At 33.2% G+C, this 20,401-nt stretch overlaps 1 protein-coding gene across 1 annotated transcript; it reads left to right on the top strand.

Moving 5' to 3' along the window:
* Positions 1-350: 350 nt before the first annotated feature.
* LOC119643695 lies at positions 351-14,402 on the top strand. Its single transcript, XM_038043104.1, has 13 exons — positions 351-365; positions 441-593; positions 8,870-9,089; positions 10,017-10,179; positions 10,243-10,574; positions 10,648-10,801; positions 10,864-11,072; positions 11,133-12,329; positions 12,534-12,689; positions 12,785-12,943; positions 13,311-13,547; positions 13,624-13,920; positions 13,981-14,402. Exons 3-13 carry the CDS (start codon positions 8,870-8,872, stop codon positions 14,361-14,363), a joined length of 3,507 nt encoding a protein of 1,168 aa, XP_037899032.1. The 5' UTR covers positions 351-365; positions 441-593; the 3' UTR covers positions 14,364-14,402.
* Positions 14,403-20,401: the final 5,999 nt, after the last annotated feature.

Genomic DNA, 20,401 nt, shown 5'->3' with positions numbered 1-20,401 from the left:
TTCTTTCTAAAGTTTCGTTTTTTATGCTAGGTTTATATGATCGAAGGATAGAACTTACTCAGTCTTTTCCCCTCTTTCTCGCTTTTAGAGCCGTCGGGCCCTCAAAAGATATTGTTAAAAATGTGAAAGCCAGCCTCTCACGATGTTAAATTACAATTTGCTTAAATACTTCTTTGTTACCTAAAAAAAATCACCGCATACAACATTAATTAATGATAAATATTTTCCATTTTAAAGAGAACTTTGAGTACTAACTTTAATGTCTGTAAAGTGAGCAATGCCTTGGTTAAAAATTTGTCTATTTTGTGTGCGTAAATCATAAAGCAACTAAATACTCTTTAAGCTACACAGAGAATTTCTGTATGGTACGATTTTTTAGTTTTCTGTTAACAGTTAACATTGGCGTCACAACTTATTCTCTTTTGATTGCAATATTTTAGTAGCGTGTTGTGCGGTGTCGTGTCTAGTGTTCTTGTGAATGTCTGAATGTTACTAAATCATTTTTCAGTGGATGAACATCGACAAAATTTTTAAGAAGTGAAAATATAGTTAAATTAAGTGAACCGCTTTATAATAAAAAGAGAACTCTAAAGGTAAGTCAAGCACATTTAAGTAAATTAATTTTATTGAAAATTTTTGACGGTAAGCATCACTTATCTTACAACGAATATGAGACTTAAAACGTAATCAACAAAAAACGAGAGTAAAGCCACATACAATAAGGGATGAGAGAAAATGAGTATATTTGATTCTTTTGAGAAAAAATGATAAAGTGAAAGAGACAGCGTGCATCTAATTGCTTTTTTTCCTTTCTCTTCTTTGTCAATAGAGAGAAAAAGAAAATTAAAAAGCAAGACTTATGTGTATACTCAGGCTGTGATAGCGCTCATAGGATTTTCAATAAAACCGTTTTCGATCGATAGCTTACGAAAAAAGACATATCTTGAACTGTTATCAAGCCAAATATAGAACTCGTGCGGTAATTAGGCCTTTCTAGTCAGTTGTAAATAATAAGGTAGATGTTGAGAAAGACTTGAGACGTCCGAATCACACCCACCATGCCCGCAAAGCAATAGCATATATCAATGTTCAAATTCTCTAAAACTGTTTATCATTGATACCTAGATATTTGAAGTTACCATAGTCCACGTAAGTAAGCGTTTGCTAGGACTCCTTCAATTAATAAAGTATCCGACAGTTGCTTCAGATGGGGAATAAAGATTTTCTTTAAGGTCCGTATTGAAATTATGGGAATGGAATGAAATTATGGAGCAACAATTAAAGGAAAATATTGGACGATCTATAACAATACAAAATATCCACGTGACGGATACAAGTAGGAAAGTCAAATGTAGCAGAAAAAAATGTTTCAAATTTAATAACACCCAGCAAAATAAAGGATGCTTGAAAAAGAGAAATGCGTGAATTTCTAAAAGCTGCTTGACATTAACAGGCGCAGCTTGGATTTCTATTCATCATTAGAAATGGAAATAAATAATGTTCAAGACAATGAACTTTTTTTATTTTTTTGAGAATTAGCAGGCTTTCCAAAAATAATTTGGTGCATGTATGCATTTGTCCCACAAGTTTTTTATGTTTTTGCTTAAAATCGAGTGATTTGGTTTCTGAATCAAAATTTTTTTCAAAAATAAATATTGCATTTGGTTGCTTAAGGGCGCAAACCGCTGTAAATTCTTCAAGAAATCAATTTTTTTTCGCTTAATAGATTTTAAAATACGCTAAGCGCTGCGACCAATATGCTTGTGTCATTACAATTCCATCTGGGAAGCATCAGCCTTTGATTACTCTTGCCTCTCTTGCCATTTAGAAGCATTTTCAAAAAAAAAGATATTAGTAAAACCTTCATCAAGGTAGCCTAACTAAGAGCTTGTTATTGGTTTGGTTGCAGAATTATATTTTTTATGATCATTTTCTCTATGATTTCGCAACATATGAACTAGGATTTTTGCGATAAGTCAATTTAAATATTTTTTATTGATCGAAGGAGTGCCCTCCTTTTGGTCAAAAATTGCACTTTTATTTCCTTCTATCCTAAAAGCATTGTCAAAGAACCTCTTTGTTTTTAGATCGTCACAGCGGTTTGCCCCCTGAACTATTGGCCTAAACGATTTTGTGTTTTAGCCCGCCTTTTTCATAGTATTAAACAATTCTTACGTGTACGTAGACTTTGTTTTTCACTGTATGTTAAGCAGTATTAAACACAAAGGATCTTATAATAAAGATAATGTTAATTAAAAATGAATGAAACGAATATAGGTATTTTGGCACTCTAGCAACTTACATATATACACGTTAAACCAACCCTAATTATTCTCGAATATTGTTTGTCTTCCCATGCATGCCATCACAGAGACTTGTAATATTCTTTGTTACAATTTCCGTTCATATCGTTGAATAGTATGCACATAGTTGATCACATACTTGCTAGTATTGTTGTAAGATATGTAATTCTCTTTCTCACTTTTTTTCTAAAGCATGCGCATTTTAAAGATTTCATAACTACAGCACTCTCTTATGTTACTACACGAACAGTATTGCCATAAACACGTAAATAGATAGGAGTAATGTTTAAATTTCTTTGTTTTTAATCTATGCATCTATATAACAAATTGAACCTTCATTTTAAGATTAGTGCGAAGACCACAGAGTCCACAATATGGAAATATTCGTGGACTGATATGCAAACAATTAATCTTTGGTTGCATTGGTAAGATTACTCTCGCAAAACCAACAACTTGATTGAGATATGCGATAGTTAACATGTTGATGTTGAGAAAACTTACGGTTTTAATTTACACTACAGGTAATCTAATATATATACATATATATCAATCCTAGCATAGTTATCAGATCAAAATAACTTTACACTCATAATTCATGGAACAGAATAGGGCAATACAACAAGAGAGACGATGAAGGACTCAAGAGACTAAGTTTGCTTTTTGCTATTATGTTACTAAGCATAAAACAAGTTCAAAAAAAGAATTTCTTAGTTTGTTTTAAATATATTAAAAGCAGCAATTTTTGAAGTCACTCATGTGTGCTTTTCTATACAAGTATGATAACAACTGTGAGTAAGGAAGATGCCGTTTTTATTTATTATAAGAGATGGCAACACTGCAATAAAATGAGAGTTTTTCTGTTCTTTTTTTTCTTTAGTCTATCTGCTTGCGGTTTGAATCATTTTTATTTTATGTGAACGATTTTGTTCACTGTTAACTTTACAGTACGACCCAGATGGTAATCATCTCAATAATTTTTTATACATATCAAAAACCAGCTGTACATATACGCAGATAGCACATTTCATGAAATTTTTTATTTATATGCTCTGGAAGTATAGGCGAAAATGTTTTGTTTATTTTCAGTACAGACACTTTATCCATAATCCTTTTATGCTTGGTTTGCATAAATAAGTCATTGAATAAATGAATATAAAGTGAGAAATAGTTTGTTTTCTAAGAAGATTGCGATACTCTTTGCTATAAGCATTGTGAGCATAAAGCTAAGAGAATTTAATATGAGACATTTTCGCAGGTTAGTTAGGATAGTGTGAAGAAGAGTAAGGCTGACACATACTTTGTACATATGCTTCGTTTTCAATATTTTTAACATTAGTTGTGTGCAGATGAATGTGTTGATTTCTATTACATAATTAAGAAATAGATTATTAGTTAATGATTATGTTACTCAGAAAAATGCGAGCTAAATATTAACGCAGAAAGAAACGAATATAGCTCTATGCATAGGAATTCCTGAGCATGTATGCACGAAAAGCTGTTAAATAGAAAGAAATAAACATGATTGTAATAAAAAACGTTTTATACAATCAATACAGAAAGAGAGAGTATAAGCGCTAGATATGAAAGGGATTTGGCGATCCGTGAGATATACAATACAAACGAAAGAAGAAGACGGCGTCGTTAATCTAAAATTAGCAGTAAATAGACCAGAATCCGTTGAGAAACAGAGGTAGCGAGATAAACGCATATTTTAATAACGAACAGTAATAAGAAATTCAACATATCGGGACTTATAAGAATGATTAATGGCAGTAAAATCCTATCTGAAACATGTTAAAACGTTGCATTCAAGAAATGCCGACTTTAGAATACCACTTCGCTTAATATCATCCCGCGCCTGCCATCATCACAAAATATTTGAAATAATACGGCAATGTATAGTCTTCCTCTTCATGACAATCTTTATATAGCAGAGTGCCCAAAGGGTGAACCAATTTGGTCTAAATTTAGCAAAGTTAATGTTTTGGCTCAATACATTTTATTTATACTTGTTTTTGTTATAAAATATGATAAATTTTATCGAATATCATATAACGGCTTACTTCTCGTAAGAACACTTTATTGGGAATTGAATCACACAAAAATAGAAAATAGATTTCTCAAGTCCTTCTAGGTTTCGCACACATCCGTACAAACTTGGTAGACCTTTGCTAGGAATGCTGTATAAAGCTTGTTCGAAAAGAGTCAATTCCGAAAGAAAATGGTGTTAACATTGGGTTGTGCGTTAAAACAGGTGATAACTTACGACACTGGAGATGATTCAATAGACAGCCTACTAACTGGCGATGGGACTTGTGCTAATAGTGAACCACTGCGGCGGCGAAAGTCAGGTTGCGAATGGCGGTGTGTCTTGACTAGTGCTCAATGCAACTCGAGTGTACGAAAATTATGTCAAAAAGAATAAGGCTTTCCTGTTCTGGAATACAGATGGAATCGCGCACACGGACATACTGAAGCCACAATTGATCAATGTATTGTTATTATTATTATTATTATTAATTTCGCTACAGAAATAAATTCTAAGACTAAAGTCTTAAAGCACTAGCATCTAAGGCTATTGGCGTTTATTAAAAACTCTACCGCACTTGAGATTCGAACCCACGACCATTGAGTCGCTAGTCGAAATTCCCCGTCTTCGGCCACTCAGGCGGATTGATCAATGTAATATTAACACGTTACCTTCCTCATCGTTTTCAGCGCATATGTATATTAAATTTGTGCGGATGTATGCAACGATCAGATGGACTTTAGATAGACTCACCTTTTATTATACCGCTGTGGACCTGTCTGTCCGTCTGCGTGTCTACGTTCAAGAAAAAGCCGTAATTTTCGAGATTTTTTAATGAAATTTGGTCGGAAATTTGGCGCAATTATATACGCTGTAGAAAGTGGTTTGAATGGGCTACATCCAAAAGTTCTTTGAACCACTTGCCATATAACCGTTTCTACGAAAATTGAATCTTTATATAGTAAGACCGTTTAACTTCCAATATTTCATAGTGAAAAATGGTTTGTAATAATAATTTGATGTGAAAATAATTTTTATCGAATTTGGACGAGGCAGATCTATGTTAGGAATCCCACCATATATGGGGCCTTTAAGGAAAAAGAAGCTTATATGGCGAAAAAGTTAATAGATTGTAGTTTCTTATAACGAGAATAACTGAAAAGTAATAAAATCTTTGAAAAGTTTGCTAAATTTTTCGTTGTTCTTTCTTTCCTCCTCTCTTTCTTTTATTCCTTAACGACCTCTTGTGCGTAAAAGAAACCCCTATCTACTCCTTCGCAGACGACAGAATCTTGTGTCACTCATTTTTCTTTAGTCAGAAATCATGCAGCAATGAGATAAACAATAAACGCTGCATCAGGATCTCATAAAAATATCTGAATGGGGTCAAGTTGATATAGCAAGCTTTAACATCGCAAGAACTGAAAGCTGCCTTCTAATGCACAGGAAAAGTGATGAACAACTTCTCTTTTTTGATTGTGTCAATGTAGAAGAATCGGCAACCATCGATGTTGTGGGCATGAGAATACAAAACGATATTCGTTGCAAAGAACAAGTGTTCAAAGTGTGGTTTTTTAAAGCGAAGCACAAAACAGTTCATTGCAGCCGATATCGGTACCATTTACACTATCTATATCCGGGCAAAAATAGAGTATAACTCGTATGTGTGGTTGGGGGCATCCAAACATTGCTTGGAGCATCACAACCGCACACAGCGAAAGGCTCAGATGCTCATGGGTGACGAAAGTGTATCAAAAAGTCGCGATTTCTTTGAGTATCGTCGTAATGTGGACTGTGTTGATCTTATGTACAGACATATCCAGGGCAAGTGTTCTACAGACATAAAAGATATATGTCCACCTTTAACAAGGCTACACGGCTTTCTCATTTGTCCTGGAGTTATCTGGGTACCATACCATGTACCACAGTAGCTCGTCGCTTTTTAACCGTATTGAACAACCTACGGAAGTGGGTTTTCTCACCGTCCCTGATGTTTTCATTTTCAAGTCGAATGTTCACAAACAACTCTCCCTCTCTTCTTGACGAAGTACAGGAAATATCCCCTAAGTGGTTCTCAATACTCGATAGGGTCTGTATGAGTGTTTGCTCGATATCGACACGAAAATACCCTATTTTAGTTGGAAACCAAAATAGCTATTCAGCATTTGATAAAATTAATGGATATAGGAAGATTACTTACTCGTAGAAATTCCAAAGTGTTGGCAAAAATAATAAAATCAAATAATTATTTTGGGTGCTTTTATTTGTTTGTGCTATAACATATGAAAAGGACTAAATGATTATGGAATTAAGTCAACAACTTTTGGGAATGACATGACGTGCAGTATGTATTCTGGAAAGTATTCTGAAACGTGGCCTATATGGATAGTGTATAGGCGGGAAGATTTAATATGGGAATTACAAATATCCAGTTAGCTATTAAGAAAAAAAGAATTCTTGTTTCATCGATTTCGATTTTTTCTTTTTCAAATTTTATGTTTGGTTGGTTTATTTATTTTACTCTTTCCTCTCTTTTTTGTGTCAATTTGTTATACATACATCGACAATATCACAAACATTCCGTTGTAAATGCGACGAATGAGAAACCTACGCCGCTTTTGTGTTTCGTTCGTACGACAGCGAAAACCATAAACCATAAACGAACCCTTGGCTTAGAAATGCCAGCTACTAATAAGCAGCTTAGCACACAACGCGTTACACAAGGAAAGCTTCATTATGTATATACATGCAAGAAAAGAAAGAAAAGAATCGGGAAAATAATACTCTTTGATTCCTGTGCATCAACTGTCATTGAATTTGTATATACGATATCGCCGAAACATAAATAATGCTTTGAACACATCGACTTGTGTGATAACAGCGCGCATTTCTGAAAAGCGTCTCTTTTCCTGTTGAATACGAAGAAAAATTCTGCTAAGAGCTATCGATTGCTGTAGTTAGTTATGCTTCATCGATTAAAAGTACGTGAGTACTAATCAAAAAGTTTAGAAATGATTTTAGCATGGAAGGCCGGTAACATGCGGATATCCAATTGGAAACGTTGCTCAATGAAGAGCTAAATCGAAAGTATAAAAAACTTACGAAGCTATTGAGAGTTTAGTTACTATTTCGAAATGCTTGCATGGTATGATACGAATCTAAGTAATTTTTGCCGCATAACAACTCTCAGTCGAATATTGCAAATATCCTTTAGAAAAGATTAAAGCACTTATCCGGTGTGTGTGTGGTTACATCCGCTGTATTCACAAGACGTTGATTCTTATTCTTATTATAATTATCTGTTTTCTTCGACGACTCAAGGGTTCTCTGTGTATCTGTTAACCTGACGATATCAAGAAGTAGTTCGTGACGGGCCTCAAAAGATGAATTGCCCTTTCGAGGCAGAGTTCAAATGATGGCGAAAAGGTGGTAACCGCTGTATTGTGTTGCGTAAAGCTTTGCTGTAAATTCACTATTTTATTATCTAAGGCGATAATTTTCGCCTCCGTACCGTACGCTCAAATTCTTATGTAACCTTCAAATATAACACATGTTTATAACTTATAATTCTTCAACACAATATTTATCTCTCGACTCTAATATTTTCCCTAAATTTCAGAATACAATTACGTGTGCACTCGTCCTAGCAAATTCTCTTTTCGAGGTAAAGTTTGGCATTTTGAATTTTCTTCAATTTCTTTCTTCATATTTTCTACACACATTTAACTTAAAATCTATCCAAAAACGTAATAAATGAATGTTATGCTAATGTAAGGAAACTAACAGAGGTTGTTGTCCCCCTCGATGGGAGCAATATGACAATAAAGAAATTATGTTTAAATAAACAAGAAATTATAAATATAAATTTTGAAAATTCATTAAAATAATTAAACCAATAAAAATAAATTAATTTCCAAATAGAAAATCTACTATTTGGTGTCTTTCCAATCTTTTTACCTAATTCAATTCATCTAAAAGAGATATTGCTACGGGATTCACGTAATTACGTATTACTCACAAGTCAGAGAAGATATTTTGCAGAAAGGCGTGCGTATTAATGTATATCTTATTAATGAATCTCTCTTCATCTTAGGTGCAAAATTGCTTTTTAGAAGTATCATTAAAAATGTTTATTATTCATGGCTAACGATGTTATTATATATAAAATAATAATCTTCTTTTAAGCGTACATTAGACAACTTATTGCAAATTACTTTCAAAGTTTATCAAACATCGATTAGCTAAGTATACTCATACTCTTGTTTGCGTCAAATTCTTTCTCTTGAAGATTAATATGTATGTTTACAGTTCGTTTTCTGTTAACGTATAATGTTATATTCTAATAAGAGAGAATTTTGAGAGTAAATTTTTTACACTCTTGCTTGTTGTTGGTTTTTAAAATGTTTAAGAATATTTCAAGAATGTATTTCTCTTAAGAAGATATAAAGTGAAAGTACTAAGGAATCTAGTTGGTATGACTTACACTATTTCTTGATGTGGTTATTAATTACCACTTATGTCCTTTTTTCTATCATAGATGAACTGTGGCACCTTAACCAATAACAATGGGAGTAGCGATAGTAGAAGTATCAATAACAAGCTCAAAAAATCATCGGATGATTTAAAACTGGAAAAACGTTTAATATTCTATGTGAAAAAATATCGTATACTATACGATAATAAGCACAAACATTTTTCAAATTTGGAAAGGAAGGAAAAAATATGGAAAAAAATCGCTGCATCATTGCAATTAGAGGGTAAGTTTAGCTTCACACACGATTTAACATTAGAGCTACGACCTTGTCCTACCGATAGGGATCATTTTAATCTACTTTTTTGTCAAATTGCCACGGTCGCAAAAATGAAGTAATAATGCTGAAATACACTCCTTGATCGATTAAGAATCGAAGGTTGAAAACTGGTTCTCACCTGTTTATATATGCGCCTAAAATAGATTAGAAATTGAAACAACTTCGCGCGAAAACAATGACAATTTTTTTTCAAATTTTTACCTATGAATTTCGAGCCTATGAATGCATACCTAACAAATTGCCACCCAAACGTTTATTAAAACGATCGGCAAGTTCAATTTGAAAATATGTGCGATCAGCTTAAAAATTATAATTCCAATTTATTTCTAATTCAATTTAATACGCATTAGCACGTTTTCTATCCAAACATACTGAAAATAAATTAAAATTTTATCGTTTATTGCGGACGTGTTACTAAACGGATCGCAACCATTTCTGTACTGAACGTCAAGCCGATCCTAACGAAGATCTCTGGATTACAGCTTTTTAGAAATATCTTTATAAGATCGAAAGTTACAAGACGAAAATTTGGAAATATTGGTCGTATTTTTTCAAGGTTGTCTCTATCTCCGATGTACTGTGGAGGCGTACGTTAATCTGGTTTTCTTGATGAATCAAGGATTGTTCGTGCCAAATTTCAGCATCCTATATATATATTTATTTTTGCGACTGTGGTAATTTGAGAAAAAACTTATCGGCGGCACGTCGTCAACTAGAAAACATATTTACCATCATTTCCCTCATAACCATTTTTTTGAAGAACGAAAATCAAAACAGATCAAATTGACGTACCCGGCATAACATGACCGTAATAGTCATACATAATTCATGCATAATTCATAATATAACCATTATAACTTAAATTCTCTTCAGTGAATGTTTGTAAGTCCACGTGGATTGAATTACGTTATCTTTATCAACGTCATGCGAGGCGTTTGCTTCAATTTTTTTCGGGTGGTCCCAAGGGCAACAAAAGAAGGCCAGTTATGAAATTGGAAAACGAATTGCTATTTTTATGGAGATTCTTAGAAGAACGGTACACGAGCATATATGATTTGTTAAAGGAATCATTTCGCTACAGTTTTTATTTTCATTATAGTAAAAGCTGCGCTCCGTTATTTGATATTGCTGAACCTGAAAATGAAGTAATTGCTAATCAATCTTGTAACAAAGATGATGACTTGATTTTAATTGAGCAACCAGTGGAATTGATTGTTATCGATGAGGACGAAGATAGCTGCAAAATTATCAGTTCAACGACCAACAGTGCGATAACGAGCAATACATTCATATTAACAAAGGAAATGAAACAGTTGATTGAACACGTTAAGGCTTATCAGGATTTGTATCATAATCTATCGCCTTTTTATGCGGATTATAAACGCAAAGGTTACATTTGGAATGCTATAGCCTCTGAGATGGGAGATAAGGGTGATTGAAGCTTTGAAGGATTTGCAATTTTAGGACTAATTTTTTTTTTTTATTTTTTATTTTTTTGCTTTAGCTACTAAGCTTATGAAACTATGGATTTTCATACAAACACGTTATGAATGGGAAATTTGTCAAGCCTCCTCTGGGATAGATACAGCGAATGGAATGGCCGAAACCTCGGAATTACAAATGCTATTGTCATTTTTAAAGCCCCATATATTAGCCAAGTATGATAATAAGATTAAATTTCCATATTATAGATACATTTATAGTTAACATCTCTTTTAAGTCCTAATACAGTATACAAACAATCACACTATTTGAAGAAGGGTTGGCAGGAGCCTATCGAACATTTCAAAAATATTTACAATTTATTAGCACGTATGAAAAGGACAATTACTGTTATTGCGGTAACGGAACGTCTCCTTAATAATCCAAATAAGACCGCAGACTTCTTTTCGCTGTGGGGAGAAATCGGTAAAATGAGGGGTGGGTCCGGTAAGTGGGATAATAGATGGCTTAAATATCACTGACCTCTCTTCTTTTTTTTTTTTTAAGGTCATTTAGTTGCAACTATAGGCCAGTGCGAAATAACATGGTTAATTTTACGTCACTTCTACTTGGAACTGATGAAAATGCGTCAACAAAGTTATCAACTGACCGATAAATGGTATTTTGAAGGTATTATTACAGAGCTATACAAACGTTCTCAATCGCACTTAGTAATAGAGGACGCAAAAACGCGGCGATTTAAGCCCTACCGAAAGATTGGATCAACGCTTACAGTGTCACCGAAATCTACCAATACGCTACCTATGACTCTCACTAATAATGGAATAACAGTTACTTCTCCAGCGGTAGAAATATCAAATCATATAGTATCGACGCAGCCGCCACCGTTGCCGAAGATAACATCAGCCATTAGTTTAGCGCAGCCTGGTTTCGCGCAATTCTTAAATGATACGAACAATGTAATACCAATGCAACCTCCACCATCATATAATCAAGCTATTGCATCATATCCATCAAATATGGTTCTGCAACAACTACCCACAACAACGAATACAAAAAATACTCATTTATCTCCCGTACAAATACCTCTGAGCATATCGGACCATAGGATACTTAAAGCGGTATCAACAACAACTACGGTAACGGCAACTGCGAAATCTACTGTACAAAGTAACTCGGCCGCCAACAATAATACTTCAATACTTTCTCCCAAAATCGCCATCATTCCAAATTCAAGTCTGCCATCAGCCAGTGCGATGACAGCCATTCCAATAGCAAACCTAAAACCGCTTTTTACAGCTGGAAAACGTGCGCCAACTTTGACGACATCAGCGGCATCTCCTAAAATTAGCAACGTCAATGTTTCTAACGTACAGCAACTACCTGTTACGCCAACAACTGTAGCGCCAGCTGTTTCTCCTGCCGCTAAAGCTAATGCTGCCAACGTGGTTACTACGGCTTCTAATTTAGTATCCAATACACCACCCTTACCGAAAATTACAGGAGCTGTCTCACTACTTAATCCTAACGAGATTTTAATTGAATTAATTGCCTCGCAAAGTGGCAATCAATTGGTTGTTCATGGTCCACCTTTGGCGGAACGTTATTCACTTTCCATGCCGAAAACGGTTCTTTTTATTCGAGAAGTTATGGCCGTACCATTATTGCATAACAAAAAACACAATCAGCCAGCTCTTATTAATAGTTATTGGGAACATATAGCCAAAGAATTTAATCTGCCGGGTAAGTTTTTTGTTCACTTTTTTATTAAACAGTTTTCATCAAAAGATTATTAGAAAAATTTTTTATTATTTTTTTCTTTCATAAAAGTGCAAAAAAAAGAAAAAAGAAAAAAAATGCATTTCTTGTCTATGGTTTTAGTTTTAACTTTTACTCACTATTCTCTTAAGATTAATCACTGTCCGCTTTGTAATACTTTCTTAATAGCTCACATATGTCGGGCTTGTTGGAATTTTCTTGTGGAGAATTTTAATCAATTTCCCAAAATTGCTCCGATGAAAGAGTTAATGAAACCATTTCAAACGAAAATTAAAGTTTGGACGCAATCATACGAACTCTTTATGGAATTTGATAGTCATGCTGGTGAGTTTACTTATAGCCTATTTTTTTTTTTTTTTTTTTTTTACATGCATTTGTACAATTTTTTTTTACATGCATTTTTACGATTATTTATATAGTATCTATGGGATGGTCGTCTATACCACGCTTGCCGGAAGTCATGGAATATATAGGCACTTATCCAATATTATATATAAGTACAGAATCTAAAAATAATAAAAACGACATGGAATCACTTTGCGTATGGCGTACGATACGATTAAGGTTTCCCGAAGTCGGTAAGTAATCCTTACTCTATCCATCATTGAACGATAGGGGTGTGCATTCATTTTATTGAAACGTATTCAGTATCTCGAAGGAAGCTTAAGAGACTTTACAAAATTCGTATAGCGTTGATCTATCTTTCTCGCTGTTTGTTTGTGCAATGTCTGTGAATGATCGCTAAAATGAAGATATCGCTTGCAAATTCCGGAAAAACATTAGACGTTATTGCACGCACATTTGAATAAGAAATGGGCCAAAGCACGACGGAAAGCGAGAACACCCCTATTTTCGAACGAAAAAAAAAAAAAAAAAAAACAATTTTCTTATTTATTAAATTAAAATACATAAATACAATTTCAATTTTCTTTCTGTTTAACGTAGAGCGTATCATTGAAATTTGGATTTCCTTTAAGAATGTATTTTTAAAATATTTGAACGATTTGGAGTTTGGTATCGACAATAAGTGGCCTTTGAATTGGTGGCGAGTCTTAGCAAAAATGAAATTTTTGCTAGAAAGCCGCTACCATAACATGGAACCGTTCTATTATATCGTAAGTAATAAAATGATGGAAGAGATTGAACGTTGTGCTATGCTGGAAATGAAGACAAAGTATAATAGTAAGTTCTAAAATCACATATAGAAATTAATTGTTATATAATAATATTTAAAAAAAATATCCATATTTTTATTCAGAGGTAACAGCTGGAGAGCCGGAAAGCAAAGATAGTAAAGAAGAATCCAAAAAGGATGATGATATTAATAATGATGCATCTCCACCGGTGCAGACAATCGTGGAAAATGAAAAACCAATGACATCAGCAAAGACAACTAAAACTCCTAGTTGCACGTATCGAAGAAAGGTTAAAGAAATTGAATCTGTGGCTTTACTAACAGCTGTAAAAAAACGTCCTATCATCTATGAGAAATTGAATAATCCTGTTCAAAAATATAAAGCTTGGCTTGAGGTCGCCAAAGAATTAAATGCCGAAGGTATAATAAGATAATTTCATATGAAACGCATAAAAAATGTAACTCAGATCATATTTATAGTCACGGACTGTTTATTGGCGTTTCGAAGATCCTTTTTCAAGTATCGTGCGTACAAATTGCAGGATCCAATTAGTCGCTGCCGTCTAAATCAACGTTATTACGCTAAGTTTGATGAAATGTTCCGTACGGTAAAATCAGGCATCAAATTAAACGTCAAAACACCATTCGAATTAAATCAGAATGTTAATACAACCACGGCAAGTGAATCATCGGATGCTATTTTTCCTGAACGTTATATAAGTGAAATTAATATGACAACATGTTCGAGCAATTTGGTTGTTAAAAATTGGATATATGCTCTTAACAATCTAAGTTCGTGGCCCGGTACCAATGATCTCAAACTGAAAGACATTCTTCACAAATATGTCTCTAAAAAATGTTAAGTATATTTTTTCTTCTTCTTTTTTTTTTTTTTTTTTTTTTTTTTTTTTTTAATAATTAGTAGTGTGGTGTTATTTTTTTTTTTATTTTTTTTTTTTTTTTTTTTTTTTTTTATATCAAACGATCCGTTAAATTTTCAAGGATGATATGAGAAGATGATAGTGGGAGTGGTAAAATTTTAAAATAATTGATAAATTCGATTTTTCGAAAGCATATTTTTTCGAGATTCAATTTTAATTCGATTTGTGTCGATGGAAAAAAGAAGAGTTTATATCGGCATCTAATGATACTCATTCAAGCCATATTTTCAGAAAATATTTGGTTTTGTGTTACGCTTTCAGTTTCTGATTCATGAAATCGGGGGAAAAACTTATTATTATTTTATGTACAAATCATTTCATATATAAAACTAGAATATTATCCTATTTTTAATGTACAGTAGGTAATATTATCCCTTAAGGTGTACCGTTAATTATAATTCTCATTTTATGCTTAAAAGAATGTATTTAGATCTTATTCATAAATTTATGCTATGTTAATATATAATATATAAATGTTGCCAAAATTGGTAAATATTCACAGTTTGATTTTAAGTAAGTGTACATGATTTAAATTAAAAGAGAATATTTCCATTTTATTTGCCTATTTGCATAATTTTTTCTATTTCTTTTATGTCATCAATGATAATTCAATGCAATTAATTTCGTTTTATTTTTTTTATTTTTTTTTAAGTAGCAATTTTTATTCTTATGCCAATGGAGAGTTTTTCTTTTCTTAGCATGAAATCGAACTGACCACAAATGGCTATTTTTTTGTTTTTTTTTTGTCACTTGTTGCAGGCGAAAAAAAAAAAAACAACTTATAGTTAATCAATTTTTAATTCGAATGCCAATTTCCTTTTATCTGTATAACGAATATATTCGTCATAAGCAGTTGTAGGGATGAAGCAATTCCATATAGCATTTGCGTGATTTATATATACGACGGGTTATATACCCACTATTGATGAAATATTTTGTTATTGAAATGTAATAAAATTTTGAAATAAGTGACTGTACGTAAGTGACTTTATTCAATTTCCAGAAAGTGATCCAATAATTTAGTTAAAGTTTCTGATGGAATAGTTAATACATATGTATCACGGTATAAATTTCTCTCAAAATACTTGTGGATGTTTTGATATGGATTTTTGACGATTTTTTCTTCTCTTTTTTTGTTTATTTTCATTTTTTTTTTTTTTTTTTTAAACATAATAGCGTTGTGCTGTGCCTTAACTATAAAGACACCTTTCCCATATAAAGTAAGTAATATATACATGTACAACAGTTGTTGTACATGTGTGACACGAATGTTAGTTAACCAGTGATGAAAGTGGGGATGGGTGGAAAAATATACAGATGGATAACTTATATACATAAGCAACATATTTGTGTTTCTACCTCAATAGCTGGCGCAAGAGCACATACTATATGCCATATGCTACGTCCTCGTACATGTCTAAGCTTTGACTGTAAAAATCACAAAAAAAAAAAAAAAAAAAATTGGATGGTAGAAAGTTAATCGCCAACCATCAGCCATACTATATATATATAAACTGCGTCAACGGATGGATGGCACAGACTTGTTTTATATACATATGCAATATATGTGTACGTATGTATATATATATATATAAATATATATATATATAGGTACATTGCATTGTAATCCACGTGTAACTTTATATATGAGTATGTGCATATTTGAACAATACATATACATATCTATATCTATAAAGTTATGTTGTCTCGATCGGTCACTGATGGTTATTGTCTCCTTTACATATGGCATAGTCTGTGTTCATTGCTCTTAAACCAACAATCACAGCACTGGGGACAAGATGAATGTTCGTTATATATGTTTTATGCCATTGGGCATTTTGTTTCTTTCTCTTTCTTTACATTTTGTATTGTTTTTGGTTTTTTCAATTTTCTGACGATTACGAGCGAATTATTATTCAACATACAACGCTTAACAGCAGCATTTCTCTTTAGGGATAAACATTAACTCACTCACTCGCTCACTCGCTCAATCGCTGACTCGTTCACTCACATAACCATAACCATACGCGTATAATATTTATTCAAGAGCTGCCAATCGATCTTTGATGACTTTTCTTGATAAATATTTTCCCTCGTCTTTTACTTCTACATATGTCACCGCATTTATTTGTTATAAGAGTGTTAAGGTATGTGAATGATTGTGCTTCTGTTTTACAGTTTATACGAATGGATGCGTGATGCGTGTGATTTGTGGAAAATTTATCACCGTTCATTAGAATTCTGTGAACATGATCACCATCATTATCAACATCATGACGGTTAAGTAAGCATTGTAACCAGTAAATCAGGAGTGCGTGTCTTTCGTGAAACCACTACACGTTAAGGTTTCTTTTTTCTTTTTTTCTCTTATACGCATTTATATGCAAAATACAACAAACAGTGTTGAAGAAAAGATATGCTCCAGGAATAATTTTTTTCAACAAATCTTAATATTTAATAGATGCTTGCATGTATATTGATCGGCGATATCTATTAATGAAACTGCTAAGATAATGCGAACGGTTAAATTCGATGATGAGTTCAACATTTTTCTACATAAAAACAATTGTTTTTCATTTAGTATCAATGAGTTATTCAATGCATACTGTGACTGATCATTGAACGCTCAAAACAGCATTTTCGACATTCATTACCGGTGTTGTTTGATTCAAAGAATTCTACTGCCGTAGTCTATCACACATTTTTAATAGCTGCTCTGTCCTATCTTAATTATCGATATTAGTTTGAACTGTTCAAAAGTGGTGATTTTGATATCTATGACAAAGAACAGTCTGGGAGGACTACAAAATCAGAAGACAATGAAATGCAAGACTTATTGAATGAAAACGGATCTCAAACACCCAAGGAAGTTTCGCAGAAGCTTAGCAGTTAGTGAATCGACTATATCTAGGCATTTACATGCGATCGGAAAGATCCGCAAGGATCTATATATTGTCGTAAGAAAGACCAACGTTAGCGGTTAGCAGATCCAAAGTCATCCACTTATATGACAATGCTTGGCCACATTTTGTACACGTTGTCGAGGATACATTCCTACATTTCGAAAAGGAAATTCTACCGCAACCAGCGCCTTTCGGTTACGACTTATTCAGATTGTTGCAGCACGGCTTGGCCGGCACCCGATTTCGAAATGCTGGGAGAATGATGGGAAAAGGTTGTACAAAATGATGGAAAATATTTTTGGATATATATATATCTTGTACCAATATTTGTCAATTATTTATTTTTTTAAGTGCAAAAATTATCGAAATACACGCAAGCATCTAAGAAAATGTAAATGAAATGGAAAAATCATATTTTCTTCGGTTGCTTCGCGGCGATTAGCAATCAAAATTCAACCGAGATTTGGAAAATTTGAGTTAGAATCACTGGGTATGTTTCTTAAACATCGGACATGAAGTCGCGATAGAAGTGATGTATAGAGAGATACACGGGAAATGTGAAATATTTATGAGAATTTTATACTTTTAGATAGCGATAAAGATAAGCAAGCAAAACGTATAAAATAACTGATGTTGTATACGCGTAGTAAGTTGCAGTCTACATATTTAATATCAATGAACGGCATATGGCAAAATGGTTCAGTCACTTTCTGTCTCAAAAATCAAACACAAGGAAAGTGAATATTTTTCGGGTAAAAGTCGTGCTAAGCTTAAACGTAAGCACGCATAGCCACGGCTTCGTCAATTATCTGAACATTTATTAATGAAATGTTTCAGTTAATTTTATAGATAGCTACAGATTCGATTCACAAATTTGTTCCTATATCGAATTTTTATTTGCGAATATATTGTTGAAACACTAATGACAAATTATGAATAACTTAATAAGTTATTGTTATGGGCAAAAAAAAAATAAAAAAAAAATATCATCCTGATCGGAACTCAAACAAAGTCTACCATTCACTGAGTAATGTCAAGGAAAGCTTTGACGTGCCTTCGTCCCAATTGTAGGGAATTGTAGGGTTTTGGATGAACTTCTGTCCTCAGGTATGCGGGCTTTGCGTATTGCAGAGACAAGCATGCGTTCAGCGCCTCCGAAAAGAAAAATTGAATTAAACAACACCTCTCGTGTTCGAACGAAACAGCAGTGATTTTTTTGTGAGCAGTGAGCTTGCTAGTAAGCGACCGTATTAAACCGAAAATAGATGAAATGCATCCTCACCTTTCTGCCGGAGGAAAGAGTTGATAACAATCGATCGATTTTAAATATGCGTACATAGGGCGCTTAAGCATATGATAACTTTTTTAAGCAATTTGCTAACTACGAGCCAACAGTCATCAGGTCCTAGTTCAAGGCAGGCTTTTAGTAGATCTTTTACTGAAAAAACGTCAAAAGAATAAAATCAGTTTATGTCTGTCACTTAGCCTGTATATGCGAATCGAACTTGCATTTATGGCAATTGTGGCAATTGTGGCAATTGGACAATATATTCAATAGAAATGCCTGGAATTACTTTGTAGATAATCCATTATTTCTTTTCAATTAAATTCAGTTCACCGGAGTTCATTAATGAAACGATTCACTTAAATGTGGAAATTTTCCAATTTTTTTTTTTTTTTTTTTTTTTTTGTTGGTCTAATAGATGCTTTGAATGTTCGAGAATATGCGGAAAAAATTCATTAGCAGAAAGCCATTGGTTCCGTGGAACTGCACGCTTTTCCCTAAGCAGCTCCGAAAGGACTGCCTGTGCCAAAGGAAAACACTTTGATATGAGTTTACAGTCTTTCCTATTGATTCCTAACTTCGTTAGTACGTGAACGTACGCCATGAAGGCGACCGCTGAATAGATATCATTCTGAGAGCGATCCGAAAGGAATCGATGTTTCCGTCAAGATGTTAAGCGTAGTGTAATGAAGTTTTTCATGTTTGTTGTAAATTCGATCCAGGGAATTATGCAATTTCTTGCCGTTCTCTTAATCATTTCGGTGCACGTGGTTTTCCATCTTTGGCAGATGCAGATGCAAGATATGTACTTCCAAATGCGAAATCGTTGAGGTTGGAGAAGATGAAGTGGACGTGAAAGGTCATTTTTATGACAATCGGATTACGGACTTTTGAGGCAAAAAAAAAAAAAAAAAAAAAACAGAAAAAAAACAATGAAATGTTGATTGTAATAAAAAAATATGTCTGTAGTACGTTCACGTTGTGTCGTGAAGTGCAACACATATGCCACACAAATTTCTACTTTTATTCTAAAATTAGAAAAAATCAGCCGCGCGCCCCATTAATATTGTAGAGTATGAAAATTTAGTTTTTTTTTTTTTTTTTTTTTTTTTTGGTTTTTGTTAGGACAACGGTGACGGTTATAGAAGATTCAGTAACGGCAAAATGAAATTTTTTGAGTTTTTTTATTAGTGTATGAGAGATGATGATAAGAATATATCTAATTCCAGTAGTATATAAAGTAAAGATGATTAGGTTAAGCGAATTAATCGATAGGTCGTGGAGGTGAATATTTCCTCATAAATGTGCAATTGAACAATGAAGTCATAATTAAAGCAATTAATAGCAATTGGAAACTTTTAAAAGCGATTGATCTAATATGTTTGTGAAATAAATTCAATGGATTCGATTCGATGCGATTCGATTTGATTGATTGACTTTTGCAATATCATATTTGCCTTATATCGTATGAAAATGGATCTTTAAACTATTCATATAAGTCATAACCATTTTCATATAAGCATATATATGCTGTCTGTTTAATTGTCTGGCTGCCATAACAATTTTATATATATGTATATGCATACAATATAAATGCTGTCAACAAGTGTACGCACTTAGAGCTTTCTCTAACCAAATGTGTACACGTTTTTATGCATATATTTGTAGTAGTCAGCCGTTAGGTTTACCACCAATCGTTCCAGTGATTGGTTTGAAGTGTTCAAAATCAGAAAATCGTTTAACTCATAATCGTTTGACAGACGGCAACTATG

Source organism: Glossina fuscipes, unplaced genomic scaffold (assembly GCF_014805625.2).
Source record: "Glossina fuscipes isolate IAEA_lab_2018 unplaced genomic scaffold, Yale_Gfus_2 0, whole genome shotgun sequence".
Taxonomy (NCBI): domain Eukaryota; kingdom Metazoa; phylum Arthropoda; class Insecta; order Diptera; family Glossinidae; genus Glossina; species Glossina fuscipes.
Note: the sequence above shows the minus strand (reverse complement) of the source record. Positions and strands in the feature narration are given on the sequence as shown.

Bases quoted from the DNA above. Each gene is read 5' to 3' on its own strand.
- LOC119643695 (XM_038043104.1), top strand. From the start codon at position 8,870: ATGAACTGTGGCACCTTAACCAATAACAATGGGAGTAGCGATAGTAGA. The intron at 9,090-10,016 runs GTAAGTTTAGCT...AATTCTCTTCAG, and splicing joins TGCATCATTGCAATTAGAGG to TGAATGTTTGTAAGTCCACG. The intron at 13,921-13,980 runs GTATAATAAGAT...TCATATTTATAG, and splicing joins CAAAGAATTAAATGCCGAAG to TCACGGACTGTTTATTGGCG.